The sequence below is a fragment of the Dermacentor andersoni genome, chromosome 3 (genome assembly GCF_023375885.2).
Source record: "Dermacentor andersoni chromosome 3, qqDerAnde1_hic_scaffold, whole genome shotgun sequence".
Classification (NCBI taxonomy): domain Eukaryota; kingdom Metazoa; phylum Arthropoda; class Arachnida; order Ixodida; family Ixodidae; genus Dermacentor; species Dermacentor andersoni.
Window position 1 is genome coordinate 31943341 of NC_092816.1, and position 18131 is coordinate 31961471.

General features: G+C 45.5%; 1 protein-coding gene across 1 annotated transcript in view; it reads left to right on the forward strand.

Annotated features, from left to right (window-relative positions):
* Positions 1-18131, forward strand: part of LOC126520864 (guanine nucleotide-binding protein G(I)/G(S)/G(T) subunit beta-1) — a 67529-nt gene that overhangs the window by 20086 nt on the left and 29312 nt on the right. The window contains exons 3-4 of the mRNA XM_050169665.3: positions 2558-2703; positions 5210-5503. Of these exons, the coding sequence (XP_050025622.1) occupies positions 2558-2703; positions 5210-5503 (440 nt within the window). The remainder of the gene's footprint in view (positions 1-2557; positions 2704-5209; positions 5504-18131) is intronic.

Consider the following 18131-nt stretch of genomic DNA (forward strand, 5'->3'; position numbering starts at 1 on the left):
ACACCTTGTGCATTATTCATAAAGCTGAACCTAACGAGCTATTTGCTGGTTTGTTATGGAAATAAAAAAAAAATTGCAATGAATGCTTTCTAACTTTTTGTGTGGCCCTGTCTTCTGCCATGTGAGCCTTCATTTCATTGTCATGTGCATGTTGAAGCAGCTATTAAATCAGAGACAAACAATACCACTTACTACATCAACCTTTTCACACCACGAGAGGTCACTGAACTCGCTGCTAAGCTAAGTCACTTGATAACCTTGGTTTGCTTTCAAATAAAATGCAGGTACTGGCCAGCTGTTTATGTTATGCTATGCATTTTTCATTTTCCTAAAATGTGGCTTTGCACCAGCCATCTAGGTTGTTACAACACGCAGCCCATGCCCAACTAGCTCAAATAACCTGAGTAGAGCTTACAATAGTTCACTTGTCATGTCCATCCTCTGTGAGCTTATTTTTTACATACAGATTAATCAAAATAGAACACTAATGTATGATGCTTACAGTATCAAACAGTCTCAAGCCAATTATCCTTGTTTGCTGCCATGGATGAGAGAGGGAGCATGCCTGTCACGGCACTGCTTAATTTTGTGCACTTTGGTAATATTTTGTGCATTGTTTAAATGTTAAACTAAGTATGTCTAAGTAGTGAGGGGGAACCAGATTGGCTGCCTAGGCTGGCAAGAAAGAATGTAATTATTTGATTTCACCCGAAATAAGTTGTACTGTGAGAAATATAAATTGCTTTCAAATAAATATTCTCCTTGAAAACATTTCCTGAGTATGTGTCTGCATAAGGTCACCGCTGTACGTACATATTGCTTTTATGCCAGTCATAATGAATTGTACACTCGCCGTTTAACCTTCAATTCCTTGATGCATCAAGTTAACCACTTATGCACAACCTTTTTGCACATGGTGAGACTTTATCCGTGACTGAGCACATCATTTAAGGTTATATTTTGTTTGGGAAGCTTACAAACAGCAAGTATTAAATTTCTAATATGTATGTTCGTGGTGTCATCTTCGGTAGCGTTATATATGTAAAAAAAGTAAAAGTCATTTCATGTATCAAAGTGCTAAAGCGCGCACTCCTAAATTGGCAGCGTGAAAAAGAAAAGCAAATGCAAGACTATCGGCAAGCTGTGCTCAGAGCCTCGCACGCACGCTCAGTGGTAAAGAGATGTGTATTGGCAACCTATGCAGCTGTATTCCGCGACAGATGTGTGTCTGCAAGCTGTAACCAGCACTACAGAAACTGCGTCATCGCGCCGAACAAGGGTTTCAGATGAATCGCTTCTGGCGACACTATCACTTTCATGTGACGTAGACATCACCTCCTCTAGGTAAAGGAGGCGATGTCTGCTGTCAAAGTTACCAACCATCAACACTTTTGCTCTGCTAAATGGTTGCCAGCTGTCAACAGGCTGTGTCGCCCAATACGAGTGTGCGTGCGATCCGCTCTTGCGGATTGAGTGTGCACTGAATTTTGGGTGTCTGCCCTGGTACGCATGCAGGCAGATGAGGGCAGAGTGGACAGGCGAATTGACCATGTTTTGACCCTAAATGTCTAAACTTTGCTGGAAAGCCAACCTCTCAGTAGCGAGGGGCACGAGTTTGTGTACAGCGAGGGTGCACTTTTTTTCAGCACCACCTCCAATTTTGAGTTTATTTGCTTGGCAGCAAGTCTGGTGAGTGATGACTGACCCAGGATGAAATGCCTCCCATTTTACGGTCCCTCAATGTGGTACAATAAGGCACGGGCTAGTGAGAACAGCTAGTGGGAACTACTAAATTTTCCAAGTTAACATGAGCCAAATACACAAATCTTAAGTGTAACGGCTTACTAGTCTAGTTTCTTTAATGTTGACAGTGTAATTGCAATGTCGAAAAATAAGTTAACCCAACTTGCTAATAAGTGCCTGTGCATATAATTATTTGATATTCAAAGCTGAGTGTTTATGTTCAAGTCGAGTTAGAGAATTTTGATGTTCACCCACACCTAGTTTTAAACAATTGCTCTTCATTAAAAGACACTATAGCTTAGTTACTTAGTAACCGAACACTGCATACTGTCAGTGTTCTAGTTTCTTGTTGAATAAAGGGGTATGAGCAGAGCACATGTTATGTAGCTAAGCAGGTGTTACATTTTACTGGCTGACACTCAGCTCTGCAGTCTTCCATTGTTTTGTTCTAGGTGATGAACATTAATAGAGGACTCTACATTTGCTGAGTACAAGTGGTGGATTCGATCTTGGCTGTGATGACTGCATTCCAATTGAGGGGGAATACGAAGCGTGTGTCTGTGTTTTTGGTCCAGGTTAAAGAAAACCTTGATGGTAAAAATGATCCGGAGCCCTCCACTGCGGTGTCCCTCATAGCCCACTGTGCAGTTTCGGGACGTCAAAACCTCAAACCTGAATTTAGTCAGAGCGCCGTCCTCTGAGCCACCTCTTCTTGTAGCCAAAGTGTTAGTTGCGAGAATCGCTTATTACCACCACCATATGCAGGCTGCAATTTTCAGTACTGATTAGAGTAATTTCATTCCTTCTGTTGCAGGATGCACGGAAAGCTGCATGTGATACCACCTTGGTGCAAGCAACGGCCAACATGGAACCAGTGGGCCGCATCCAGATGCGGACGCGGCGTACGCTACGGGGACATTTGGCCAAGATCTACGCAATGCATTGGGGTTCAGACTCCCGGTGAGTGCTGCCATTTAGGATTGTCCACATTATCCACTCTGCCTGTAAATCAGTGGTAGTTGCATACAGATGGTAGATAGATAACAGGCTTGATGGTTCGGCAGCATATGTCAAGCATACGTGAAATTGCCAATGTTTACCTAGTCAATAATTGTTTTTCTATAATAAAGATTTGGCTCTTTCAAGGACATGTCTGCCATTGACAAAGTGTGAACCAGAGCAGCTCGGATGATGACACATCCTGTAGGGCAAATCTCTGCTGTAGATATGTGATTCATTAAATATTGACAAACAAAATCAAGTTATCTTGATTCCCTTATTTTATTTTTTAGAGAAGGGTTTGCTAGCTGTTATCTTCCGAGACAATTTCTGGCATGAGGTGCGTGCATTCTTCTCAACAGGTTGCATGATGGGAGTACTTAACCCTAGAAGTAACAAGGGGATGCAGTTTCTTGCCTTTACGGTGCTGTCATTTTGACAGTCACCAACCGATAAATCGGACATCGGTAATCTGCACATGCTTGGTAATTTGGACACTTTCACAGCACTGCCAATGGCCCGTGAATCACCTTTTATCAAAGCGGAGCAAGGCATTTCAAGTGAAAATAGGCTATTTCAGAAATACTTCGCCAGAAAAAGAACCTCAATGAGTTCAGCAGAGACAGACTTATTGGCAATCAAACACTGCTTCCACTGTGCTCCTGTTCTTTCTTCGCCTTGCACTGCGAAGGCTATGGCACAGTTGGGCGTGCCCAGAACACTCCGCCTTCTAAATGTCACCGTAGCGCCCAGTTCAAATTTCATTTTGGATGTTGACGTAGATGCCATGACTTCTGCCTTTGGTGTGCCTACAATGCTCTAAACATAAGCCAAACGCGACTGTCACGAGTCCACTGGCTGCAGTGTGCTTAGCCAGTGGACTCGTGGCAGGACCCCATAGCGACCACGGTATCTATGCCATGTAGCCAACCGCAGCTTGATGTCAGCTATCGGCCAATAGCAGCCATTCAAGGGAATGATGAAATGGTGCTTTTGACGGTGAAGAAGCGCTTCTAGAAGAGAGTGAGGACGGCCTTCTGTTCAAAAGATAGCATATGATGAGAGAAAGGTGCTTTTGCTTCCAAGCTCCACGTATCGCATACAACAGCAAAACTTAGCTGAGATGTTCACAGCAGCGTATGCTACCCACGGACTGTTATTCCACCAACCTTGAGGGGTGGTTCATCATCATCATCAGCCTGGTTATGCCCACTGCAGGGCAAAGGCCTCTCCCATACTTCTCCAACTACCCCGGTCACGTACTAATTGTGGCCATGTTGTCCCTGCAAACTTCTTAATCTCATCCGCCCACCTAACTTTCTGCCGCCCCCTGCTACGCTTCCCTTCCCTTGGAATCCAGTCCGTAACCCTTATGACCATCGGTTATCTTCCCTCCTCATTACGTGTCCTGCCCATGCCCATTTCCTTTTCTTGATTTCAACTAAGATATCATTAACTCGCGTTTGTTCCCTCACCCAATCTGCTCTTTTCTTATCCCTTAATGTTACACCTATCATTCTTCTTTCCATAGCTCGTTGCGTCGTCCTCAATTTAAGCAGAACCCTTTTCGTAAGCCTCCAGGTTTCTGCCCCGTACGTGAGTACTGGTAAGACACAGCTGTTATAAACTTTTCTCTTGAGGGATAATGGCAACCCGCTGTTCATGATTTGAGAATGCCTGCCAAACGCACCCCAGCCCATTCTTATTCTTCATGATCCGGATCCGCAGTCACTACCTGTCCTAAGTAGATGTATTCCCTTACCACTTCCAGTGCCTCACTACCTATTGTAAACTGCTGTTCCCTTCCGAGACTGTTAAATATTACTTTAGTTTTCTGCAGATTAATTTTTAGACCCACCCTTCGGCTTTGCCTCTCCAGGTCAGTGAGCATGCATTGCAGTACCAGGGGTGGTTCAGGACCCCTTTAATGTGTAAAGACCACCAATATTTCGGACAGCCGCCAGCTCTATATTCGATTTCTGGACTTCCTCCATGACAGCAGCATATGCCAACTCTGCCGCCATTATCTCCTCTGGCAACCTCGACAAGACGTCAAGTATGGCCTCGGAGAGCTAAATGCTAATCCCCGAGGCCTTACCTTGGTCGCAGCACTGTGCCTCAGAGATTTAACTGCAAATGCCGATCTTGCTTTTATAATAACTATATATAGTTATATTATTATAACAAAGATGAGTGCTCAGAGCGAGCTTATTGCATTGACACACATGATGACCTGCGATGGCTGGTGGATCTAAAAGAAGCCTGTTTGTTTCACTTCCTTTTGTGCCTCTTGTGACAATGCTTTCCTCAAACTTTGTGCATGCACGTTAGAGAAAAGGATGAATACTTCTAGGTGGTGCTGGTGCTTAACAGATACTTCTGATTGAAATAATCGCCGTGCACTTTACAGCATGTTGCTGCCAGCGGAACATGTTGCGATTGACTCTTCGCGATTCCTTTTGCACAGCTACCTGGTGTCGGCGTCTCAAGATGGCAAGCTGATTGTGTGGGATGCATACACAACCAACAAGGTGCATGCAATCCCACTCAGATCAAGCTGGGTGATGACGTGTGCGTATGCTCCCTCCGGGAGCTATGTGGCTTGCGGGGGTCTGGACAACATCTGCTCCATCTACAGTTTGAAGACACGTGAAGGCAATGTGCGTGTCAGCCGAGAGCTGCCCGGCCACACAGGCTACCTGTCATGCTGCCGCTTTGTGGACGACTCACAAATTGTCACCAGTTCTGGGGACATGACCTGGTGAGTGTGTGGACACCCCTCCCCCCCCCCCCCCTCCCCCCGCTCTTGTTCTACTGGAAAGCTTTGCGATAAACCTGTTTTGTTTGATGCACTATATTGGTAGTATTATTAAACAACAACATCATTCAAGCTGCAGAAGTGAAAAGTCCTACAGTGAAAACTTAAACTAAATGCACTGCAGCTTCTTTTTTTCTTTTTTTTCCCTAAACCTGTAGATTGCAAATCAGCTCTGTGGAAACCCGCAAGGTCGAAGAAGATTCATGAATGGGAAAAATTGGCATCCACCTAGACAGTAGCATGATGCCATGAAGGAAACCCATACAAGTTTTTCGGAAAGTAAGCTATTTGCTGAAAAAAAAATTGTGGTACAGGGACCAAACTCATGACCAGCACCTAGCAGGGGTGGGAGGTCTGCCGTCGGAGCTATTCAGGAGGCAAGTAGCATGTGAGGCAAGGCCGAATTTATCAACTTGACGTGCAGGGACAATCCTCTTTCATGGAACTTGTATATAAAATAGGAAAAATACATCACTGGTAGAGATTGTCCTTCAGCCTCTTTATGTCGCACACATACTATTTACAGCTGAAACAAGTTTTTTCTGATCACCGCAGCTTGCGTGCCTCCCAACTTCTCAGGTACTTTGGTGGTTCACAAGTGGTAGCGTTTTGCCAGAGGTGCAGACTGTTCAAACAATGTGCAATATGTACTGATGAGGGATGAATGCAATAAATAAACATAAGAGTCACATGAGCACAAGACCTAAAGAGTTGTTTAGCATTGATAGCCTGAACAACATGTAACCTTTCACGTCGATGAACTGTCGGAAATTTTAAGACTATGAATTACCGTTTTAGTCTAATCTAGGCCGGCCCCAATTCTGAGCCGACCCCCGAAAGTCTGAAGCCAGAAAAAAAAAAAAAAAAAAAAGAAAGCCAACTTGCCTCGAATGTAGGCTGAACAAAAAAGCAAGAACAAAATGAAAATGGCATTTGTTGAATATGAACATGCAGAGTTTATTCGACGTCGTTATCTCCCTTATCGCTGTGATCTCCCCATTGCGGCTGGTGCATGCAAACAGCATCTAATGCCTCTACGGCTAGCACAACTTTTGGTTTGAAAGTGGCGGCACAGTGGTATCGCCTCTTTGGTACCATTATGCCACAGGTTAAAATGGCAATGTCTGTGTACTTCAGTTGGCTACCGGCGAGGCTAGTAGTGGCTGCGATACTGACTTTTCCAGATGGCACTAGCTATGCACCATATTTGTTAAGTTCAATTAAGAACTGGCGCATTCTTTAAAATGATCGAATCTAAGCCGGCCATAGAATTTAGTATGTGATTATATGAAAAAGAAAAAAAAAGACTATCGACCTGGATTCGAATAACTACAATTCAGTCAAACCCACTTATCACAATATTCAAGTGCCACAGAAATTCCATCGTTATAACCAATAATTGTTATAACCGGGTAGCACGAAAAAATCTAAATAGGGAGATGGCAAGCTGATGTGAGAAAACTAAGTGCAGGGAGGTCAGTGCCCCTCCCCAGCACTTTCCTCCATCCAGCTGCTGGTTCTGTTCGCTCCTGGGAGTTTCCTCCTTCCTGGGAGTGAAGAATGGCACTGCTATAACAACTGCAAATAGGGGTCACGGGTGGCATGCGACATGCGAGCACCGCCGAGGCATCGCTTTGGTGGCCCCATAAGGGGCCTTTTAAGAATTGCGAGAAGGCTGCCGCAGCAGCCTGTCAGCTTGAGAAATCCAGAAGAAACGCTGAGGCGAGATCACCACAAGCATCTCGCCACGCACTTCTCACTGGCTTGCACGAGAAAACCCTATGTCTGTCACCCTTGCATGCTTTACGTGAAGCTTGCCTACATCCTATAAGGCATCCAGGTGCCCCACGTAGTGCACCGGAAAGTTCTTCGTGAAAATGAAACCCCAAAGGGACTGAATCCTCTGCCGAGCCTCCTGTGAGGACAACGTTGAGGCAGCCTGCCCTACCGCATCATCGCTGCTGTCGTCGCTGTCGCTATCTGATGCAAGCATGTTCGCGACGATTGCCTCATCGGTTAGAAGCACTTAGTTTACTAATCTATAGCCGTGCGCTTTCTTTTCACTGGCAACGTCGTGCTTTGCCGATGATTCGCGGGCGGATCAGCCATCTTCCGTTTCGGTGGTGAGTCAAACCAACTGTTGGTCAAACGAGGCGGAGAAACCACTTGGCCAGGAGCGATTTCGATGCAACCAACAAAGATGAACCCGAGCGAATAAGCTTTTTGCAGAACTACGCTGAATGAGGAGCCAGTGAGCAACCTGCGAGCAGTGCAGTTGACGCGGTCCATTCGTGTTTCGGATGGGTGGAAGGGCAATGGGAGAGAGGCACACAGAGATGGCTGGAAAACTAGTGCGGGGTGCGGCGGCTGTTGGAGCAGCAGCTAGAATTTCTCGTTTTCTTTTCTTTTTTCCAAGAATTTTGCATTTCACTACCTTTCAGCTTGGGCACCCAGCAGTCAGATTTTATCATTATAACCGATAATGCGGCATCAGGGCATTTTAGTAAGTGGGTTATTTCACCATAGAAAACATACAAAAGTTGACTGTGCAGCAGCTTCTCATTCTTATAAACGATATATTGTTAAAACCGGTATCGTTATAAGTGGATTTGACTGTATATGTGTATGAATAAAATTCTGGGTAAGTTCGTGAACTCCTCGGGGCTGTGGTGCGCCCTGCTTTAGAGGTAATCTGCAGCATGTGCAAAGAGTGGGCATGTCGAGACGACTTGGCACCATGTAAGCTGTCTTCTCGCGCGTTTAGTATTGGAGGTTGTGTAGTCTTGGAGGCAGACAAAGCATTCCCTCCCCGCTGCTGGAACTCTACTGGGACGACACTATCAGCTGCAAGGGTGGAGTGCATGTGAAAGCTTGGCTGGCTTTGCTTAATTCGTTCCGCCGATGTGAGGACATTGGCGACGTATGTGGCATGAAACAGTATCATTCGTCGCCGATTCGCAAATTTATCAAAATGAATTGTTTTCTCATTCAAATTTGCTTTTTTTTTAACTGCTCGATAATTTGGATAATTGCGGGGTCCCTTCCCGTGTAAGAAAAAATTATTGGCAACTGTACTTATTCGCATAAAAGGTCGAATTTTAATACAATGAAATTTCGATATAACGAAGCAAATTGCCGATTTTACAGACTTCGTTCTTTCGAGGTTTACCTGTACAATGATATATATATTATAACGATGACTTGACTTCAGTGTATCAATTCATGCATTAGAGCTATGAGCAAAAAATATATGTATCGATGTGTTAATCACTGCATATCGGATATAACAATCAAAATTCTGTCTTTTGGATGGCGTTTTCCACGCAGAATAATTGTGATATTTGTGTTTCTAAGTCCGCCTTAAGAATGAGAAGAATGAGTTTGTTGGCTTCTCATGATATAAATTTTTCTTAACAGAGACTGGGCGAAAAGTTTGCTTACGCGAGTTTGTATCTGCCGCCATTACCGTGCAGCGCATCGCAGTACCGCACAGCACCAATGTGCTGATTGCAAAAGCCACGGAGCGCATCACAAGTTGGCACAGTGTCCCACAAGATGGTCTCACCGGGGAGCTTCTAGAGAGGAGGAGGGGGAAAGCGAGAAGTGACACGCTCCTGCGCTACTTTTCTACAATCTCCTTCTCTTCCTCAGCGAGCGCAGAAATGCGTCGCGGAAGTAGCGGTAGGTGCGCCAACAAAGCACAAAGCTGTGTCGCTTGAGACAAAGCTGCAGATTTTTCAAGACTCAAAGTACGAGCTCTCACAGTCGACGATATCGACAATTCTGGCAACTGCAAGCGCCGCGAGCAAGAAGGCTAAACCAACGACCATACCAATCAACGGAAACATTGGACTTGGTGCGCCACGGCGAAAATCGCCATGTGGGAAACCAACACGATGGCAGCCGATAACATTACCGAACTCTGGGAGCACATCGCTACTGGCGGTAAAATAGGTGGTGCTTTGATAGAGGAGTTTCTGAGTGCAGGTAGCGCTGCTTCGTTCTGCGAAGAATCTCTGACCGGGTGATAGTTGTCACGACAGGCGGCGACGTTGTGCGACAGTTGCGACGACAGCAGCGGCAGTGACAACCAGATTGACAGTGGCCTGTTTTTGACACGTACCCCAATGTTCACAGAATTCACTGCTGTCGGTAGAGTCGCTCATTGATTTCATGCACAGTAAATTATAGCTAAATTAAAGCTAGTGCACATTTCTGACTATTTTAGCGCACCTAATGCTTGACATGCTGCTTAGAGGTATAAATGAACGTATCATTTCTCACAGCCTGCTTTCTACAACGTCAATTTTTTATTGTTAAGTGGCAAATTTGGTTTCGGAGCTACAAAGGTATATTCTGCAGCTTTTCTTCTCTCTTTACGGCAGTCCAGATCTAGCAATGATCGGTTATATAGGATTTTTTTTCTTCTTGATATTGGTATAAGTGGACTGCACTGTACATAACATACATGCACACATCCACAAAATTTCTGGGTGTTTTCTTTTTTCCAACTGTGTAGTAGCGGTAGGTGTAGTAGCGCTCTGCGCCGATGCCTAACTCTAGAGCCAAGCTAACGCTAGGGTTACAGTCTAAGTAGTAGGCCATCATTTCTCTTCATTCCGCCTCATTGAAAAAATTAGCGCTATCCCTAAAGTTCCTTGTTCACAAATGGCAGATGTATGTTCTGTGCTGTAGAATAGCAACTACTTGAAGCCTATTTTCAGCAGTACAGTCACCGACTGATAGCTAGGACTTGACGATGACCGGCAAAAAGTCTGAATAATCAAGAGTCCATATTATCGGGTTTGCCAGATCATTAGTGACTTCATTCTACAAGGGGCTAGAAAAAGCTTGTTTAACTCGTCGCTCGCACGCATTCACTTGCCTGCGACCCAGTCAGTTTGTATTTTGACCATTGTCATGCTGTCATTACAGGTAGACAAAGGTACAATGAACAGTTAACGTCTGGCACTTCCCTCACTTAATTGCCACCCTCGTTGGCACAGACGTCAAAGCTGGGATTAGCGTCACTTGAAGCTACTAGACAATATTGACGAACTCTCTCAACAAACTGCAAACTTTGTACATGCAGCCTTTACAGTTCAGCAGCTTGACTTGTGCTGTGGTACGGTCTGCATCTGCTGGAGCGGCTAAGCTTCACTAGTTAGGTTTGGTGCCAGCAACACAGCTAAAAATCAACGCCCCTTGTGCTCCAATCAGTGGCTAATTCAGCCTGAAGTCATGCAGTCAATCCGAATGATCAAACTATGTGCTGTGAGCTGTCCAAATTATCAGTGAGGGACTGTAGTATGGCACAGCGTCAACCAGGGCAAGTATCATGTAAGGATTTCTTTCACTTGATTCTATATCTTTCTTATCAACCATCATTCATGGCTGTACCATCCCAGGAACAATGTAAACAGAGCACAGCTCGAGGTGCGAAAAGAAGCAACACAGAAATTGAATCTTTTTGCATTATCTCGGCCCATTATGGGCATGGGTCCATTTCAATACACGGTGCCATGCCATGGTGTTACACACCATGTTTACTGTTATTTACTACAGTCCACACCTGTTAATGTATCTGTGTACGACATACTTTCTGATATTACAGGTCTATATTATTTATGCAACAAAATTTCAGTTTTAACAAACTTGGCTGTAACATACCATTGGCGACAATGAACCAATCTTTGGGCAAATTTTGTCTAGATGGTACACTCGAATCTCGATATAGTGAACAGCGCAGTGATCGATATATAAGATCTAGAAAAAACATGTAAAGAGCTTGTAAAAATCAACCAATGAACCAAACGTGGAGCATTAAATACTCGCTTGAAGCTTAACACAAAGTAGTTATTCCTTTGACTGAAAGTACTGCAGCAGTGTAGCCTGCATCTAATTGGCAGCCACGTGCTTAACCATAGCGTCCTCAACAGAGTGTAAACGATTCACCAGCAATAGGCTGGTGCTTTTTATTGCGCCACAGTGGCAGCATAGAAGGGCCAAAGCAGCTGCACCTTCAGCTGAAGTTGGGAGCGGGGCAAAATCAGCGCTTGCGGGATCAACCTCAGCAGCTTCTTCGTTTGGCCGCTACTTCCACTGCAATCTTCATGTCCGTCAATTGAAGCATTTTGAAACACTGTCAGTAACAAATTATTAAGTGGTGTCTGCCATGGGGTCTATGAGCGAGCCCAGTGAACCCGTGCTGTCATGCGTCTTTGTGGAAGCAAACCGCCATTCCTCATGAGGAGGAGTCAGTGCGGCAAATGCAATGTGTCATTCATGTTGTCAAACCAGCCAAGCCGCCGCCTGCGTTCGCAGCTACCATCAAATGGCTCCCTCGGCGCAATCGACGTGTGCAGCTATAGTGCGCAGCAGTGAGGAACGCCCATTGCACTACCGCTATCTTCAATAGCGTTAGGGAAAGCTCACCGCCTGTTAAGAGAGCACACATCGTCTGGAGTGATCCAGTTTGATATATCCATTTTACATCCGACCCCATTCAAAATAAGAAATAAAAAATGCGTGCTATTTTCCAGGTTATATCGAAAGTGTTCGACATACACAATTCGATACATCCGTGTTCGATGCATCAAAATTGGACTGTATAAATACAGTGTACTTTCTGTGGCAATGCATGCAACTACTTCCGGCTGCTTGCAGAAGGTGTGAAAATAACTTTCTTAAAGAACGAACACACTAGTGGCAAGCTTCCAGCAAGAGCTTGCTGCTGGCAAAGCTCTGCCAGCCAATGAAAAGCCTTTCGGGTTGGCAAAGCAGGCGTATAAACAGCACCGAAAGGCTGAAAGTACCATAGGCCTAACCCGCTAAGCGAAGCCATAGCATACGGCACTTCAAGAACCGGTGCCAATTGCAAAATGCATCATTTTGAACACGCTCTTCACATCAGTTCACATACAAACGGTGTCCAGACTCCAAAGCGCTTGATACGATTGAGCCATCTCACACTCAATGCAGCACAAACCGGACACTTGCTCTGAGTTGAACTTGCTTCGTATTGCACCTCTTGTTCGTGCTACAGCTATGGCACTAACCCTGTCCTCTCCCCCTTTCTGTTTTCATTTTGCGCTAAGCGCCTATAAATCTGCGTCTAAAATTGGGCGGCTTTGGCAGTGATTGTCGTTTGTCGCAAAAGATAAAATTAAGTCATCAGTTTATTCTATACACCACTGTTTTGTGCGAAAAAACAAACTTGCTGATGTTTGTGTCGCCGTCAGCAGTGACACACTCGGGCTAGGTGGGCGCCTCTGCACCGTTGTGGTGACCGTTTATCGTCCTATCATGTCATCATTTTGGCAATCGCCTTTGAAATTAAAAGCAGTATGTCCAAAGTTCCTTCAATTCACAACATATCATGAGGCTATTTTGTATGTAATGAACTTTGGATATAATGGATCTCTTTGACTAGATTATTAGTTTGTTGTAATAACAGGATGTCTACCATCCGGGAAAACTGGGACAACCGGGAATTCTCAGGGATTTTGAGTAGTCTGGAAAAACTCGGGGAAAACTCCGGGAACTTGTGCCTCTATCAGGGAAAATTAGCTGTAATTTTATTGAAAGGGTCGAAAGTCGCGTTAATGCTGGCTCGAGTAACAGACAGGAATCGTAATGAATCGTCTTTGACGCCCTGTCGTGAGCTGGAGGGGTTGCAGTGTACAGTCCACGACAGACTTTCCGGATGCCCAATAATTTGGACGGCTTAACATCATAACATCTGAAATTTCGGACGCAAGAACTTTTTGCCGTCCGATTTTTCTGACGTTTTGCCGTGACCGCAGGTCCTAAACGCCATTAATCAAAGCCACCACCGCTGCCATTTTGATTACCTCGCAGCCTCGAACCGGCGCTCTCGCACGCAGATCCGCTGGCAGCCGTAGCCACCACTGCGGCAACGCTAGGCCTAGCTGCTTCGATGTTCGCTATGAAGCTTCTTGCCGTTGGGTGGTGTGCTTTTTATTGAAAGAATTCACTGCTGTCAGCAATGGCACGGACTCCGCCTTTGTGGTCCTCGCGATTGGCTTAGAAGTTTGGAAAGCACGGTGCATTGCATAACACCAGTTCCCAATAGTCAGCTTCGCCTCTGCACAGAAATGCTACTTGGTGAAGCATACGCAAGAGTATTGCAGTGAAGCACAACAAGCATGGGAAGGGGCTATTGCCATGAGAACACAGTGTGTATTCCTTAATTATACACGCATGCACCTGGTATTTCCTGTCGCAGTACTAGCAAGGATATGCCTAATTAGTGTACCGACAGGCCTTCAGAGCGTTCTCGAATGTGCCTGTGTCGTTTGAGCCCTTAGGGGCAGTAAATGACATGCATTTATTTTTTCCAACTGGCCGATTTTTCGGACGTTTTCGCGGCCCCTAGGGAGTTCGAAATATCGGACATGGACTGTGCAACTGATCAAGAAGATGCTTCAAATGATCCGTGGGGTGAACAAGTGGCAAAAGGAGGACAAGAACAGAAAGGACCTACGCATTAGGAATGAACGGGAAATGAAGCATGCTGCTGCTGAGATGCAGGTGTCCCTCATCCAAACCAAAATAAACTCTTTAAACAACGCTGAGGTGTCGTGCGCGGGCTGAGAGTATGTCAGGACAGTTGAAATTGACTTGCAAGCTGTTGAGAGAGAATCTCAATTGTGACAAAGTTCAAGCCTCAGACCACTGAGCTTGCTATCAGTTGATAGAAATAGCTCATATTCGAAAATATTTGCTTCTGTATGCATCTCCTTTTTATTCGTATTTCAGAATGTGTGGTTCGATTTGCAATTTTTTTCGAAGACATTTTATCTGCTGTGCATTTTACTAAACCCTCCCTTCTATTCTCTTTTTGAATAACATAAACACTACTCCTTGGTATTCAAATTAGATTAAGTCTTTTTTTTTTTTTCTTTAAATTTCATATGCTTACTAGAGAGTGACAGCATCGGGCGATATGGTTTCAGCCAGTCTTCACATAAGACATAGTTCTGCATCACTCGGGGAATTTCGCAAAGGTACTCGGGGAAAACTTGGAAAACTCAGGGAATTTGTAAATGTCAACTTGGTAGACACCCTGAATGAGCATCGACTGTACATGCAATACCTTTCAGCCTTAACTGAAGCACAGCCATCGTGCAGAGAGAAAGGAACATACTTGGTTATTCTGGTGCCTCACCTGATTACCTGTTTGGTGATGGCTGATCCAGATTTGCTAATTCCTTTATTCAGAGCTCTTGAAACCTCCACACAAAAGTACTGGCCACTTTTGATTCCACATCTACTGCATGCCTTCATAGTTTTTCCCAGAGACTGACGAAAGAATGTGTGCCGCGTGTGTTATAGAAAATTACTATTTGTTTGTCTACAGTGTTCTCTGCCTTCCACATGGCAAGGTGAAGTTCATAGCTGGATGGGGTCCTGTTGTGTGTGGGCCCTCAACTTTCTCGACTAGCTGCAGCGTAGTGCAACTGCTGCTTGAATTATCTGTCCATCTTGTATACTAGACAGGCGGCACAGCCTGCAGCTGCCTGTGCCTTGCATTTTCCTCTTGCCACATGGGAAGTGAGTTGTCTTGGGATCAGCTAGGATTCTTTGTTCTCCCGAAAACATAGAATAGTCTTCTCTGTCATGTTTTGTGGTAGTTTCTGCTGTGCAGGGGTAGTTTATTCAGTCTAAAGCATAGATATTGGAACTGTGTGCACTCTATGGAGTAAAGCAGAGGTGACAGGCTCACTAGCTTGACCACTGTCACCTTTAGTATGTGTCCAGTGCAATCTAGGCGCCGTTTAAGGTACATAATATTATGACCAAAACGAAATTAAAGATGCTACCCATTGCTCCAGTGCATGTTTCAGTGGCTGGGCTAGAGATCTTGCTTTGCTTAGAATTGGTCACTGTTGCCAGTTCTATTTGTTGCCCAGATGGAGCTTACTTTAAAGGGAAGCTGAAACGGTTTTCAATTTCTATGAATTGCTGGGATTGGGAAGAACAGACCTAATAATTTACGGTTCTGAAATTTTTTTTTTCGTTTTGTTAATTTAACGGGCGGAAATCGCTTTCTAAATCACCCGCGCGGACACGCCCCCATCGCTTCCCGGAGCGCCGGGTGAGGACGTTGGCAGAGGAGAGAAGCGGCGAGAGTGACGTCATGGGCGGAGACCGAGCCAACCGAGCTGCGGACCGGCGTGCTGACATGTGCTGGCATGCCTCTTTCCGTCCTGCGCTTTACTGAACGACGCTGCGAGAGATCTGCCGCCGCCGCCGCCGCTCACGTTTGTTTTGCGATTTTCGTAAACTGTTCTTTCCTTCTGTGCTGCGTGAGTGCCTACAGCCAAGGGCGCCCAACATGCCCTCGTTCTGTGCAGCATTCGGCTGCGCGAACAGAGGCGGGCGAGACGATGTGGTGTTTCACAAATTCCCGAAGGAAAAGAAGCTTGCAGCGCAGTGGGTACGTGCGGTGAGGAGAGATAAGTTCGTGCCGACGAACTCAACTGTGATGTGCTCGGACCATTTCCGCGACAGTGACTATCATCGGAGCTTGACAACGATGCGGGCAATCGGTATTCCAATTAAATCGGCGCGACTGAAGCCCGAACAACTTCAAGTACACAGCTTGGCAGAATTCGGCAGTTCTTCTTTCCCAACTTTTTCCATACTAGCCAGACAAACTGGCGGTATGCTGCATACCTCCACTGCCTGTAAAAAAAAATTGCTTTTGCATCACTCTTTTTCCATTGGCCATATCATTTTCACACCTGTGTGTAAACTTCTTGCCTTGTCCAGCCGGTTCGACTCCTTTCTGGGCAAGTGCCACTTCCAGTACTGCCCTGCTGAGGCACACAGTCCTGAATTGTCTTGAACTTGTTACGCATTGCGTGCGCTTCTGTTTTTTCCTAATCTCTTGCACCTCCTGGCAGCACAAGCAGTTCTCTTCATCTTCCATCAATACACAGCACATGCAGGTGCACCTAGTTTAATGAAAGCGTGATTAGGCTCACATTGATGCACTGGAGAAATACGAACATTTGCAGCCATTAACGTCTGGTAACACAGTTTTAGCGTAGCCGGATAGCTTTACGACAAATGCGAAAACGCGTTGTTGCTAGCGTTGCTATACTCCGTTTCATACATCAGGTGCAACGCTGTGGAGGCTTGAGATACTTCTTGCAGTGGCTGCGTTCGAAGTTAGAAAAAGTTCGGTGTTTCTTGACCCGATTTTTCAGAAAGCTTTCCATATATAAGTTCAGTTCGGAATGAAAATAAGAAAGAAGAATTTACCCATAGAAACCATCCGTGTACTTATACGGCTGCTGACACGTTCTCTTAAAAAAATTTCTTTTCGGTATTTTTTAATTGCAGCTCGTCGCGGCAGCTTCACGTGCATGCTCGCGCGAGCAAACGCCGCTGGCACGCTGCGAAGCATAGACGGAAACGCGCGCAGTTATAAATTTTGGTGACCGGACTTCGAGCGTAGCTTCCACAGCGATGCACCTGAGGTATCAAATTGAGTGTAGGCTTGCCTAGTGACATTCGACGTACGGTTCAGTTATCGTGTTTACCACACGGCGCTGCTAAAACTGCCTAATATCTTTATGTCAACACTAGCATGGAGCACGCATACCGATTCTTGATCGAGCCACACTCGCAAAGTCGTCGAACCATAGTATGAATATTGCACATATAATACCTCTGGTCGTCTCTGGATGTGTATGATAAGCAACTTCCATGACTGTACCTCACAGCACTGCATGTGCGCGCTTTGAAACGCGGCACTTATGTTCGCGATCGTGTATCAACGCTGAAAAAACTACGGGACTTCAGACAAGCAGCGGCAAGGTGCTTGACATCGCGGAATTGCACCCGTGTAAATCTAATGAGAAGTTAGTGCTTCGGCATTCTTCCAGCAGCATGTTCCCAGTGACACTTTAGCGCATTTTTTCTCCCGTCATTGCAACGTGCAGCTACATGAAAAAAAAAAACATGCGTACCAGCTAAGATTTCCAGCGCGAGAAGGTGCACACATCGCTCTCGCTGTTGGCACACTCAATGTCGTCGTTGACTCTGTTGCCGCCATCGTTTTCCGTATCGGCTGTGGGTTCAAACATGTACGGGTACGATACAAGCTGTCAGAGACAGCGAGAACGTTCCATCTTGCAACTCAGCTATGAAGCCAGAACAGCAGAAACGCGTGCTACCAGAGAGAAAGGAATGGTGCTACGCTCTGAAACGGAGACATGCGGCGGCGCCGACCGGCGACTACCGCCAACGACGTCACAGCGGCCCCGACCAATCACGGGCAACAGCGGCGTTCGCGCGATACCCTGAGGCGCTGGTGCGCGTTTTCTTGGAAAAACAGCCGCTTGCGTTTGTTTCCGCCCTTTTTGAACCAGATATTCGTGTTCAGGGGACTCAAAACTGTAGAATGCCGCAGAGAACTCATTTTTTTCGAAAAGTGTTTCAGCTTCCCTTTAAGCCCAATTGTTAGCCGTTTACCGATGGTCTTGATAAAATTTTTACTCTCTCAAAGTGAGCATTGGTTCAGCCAAGGTAATTACAA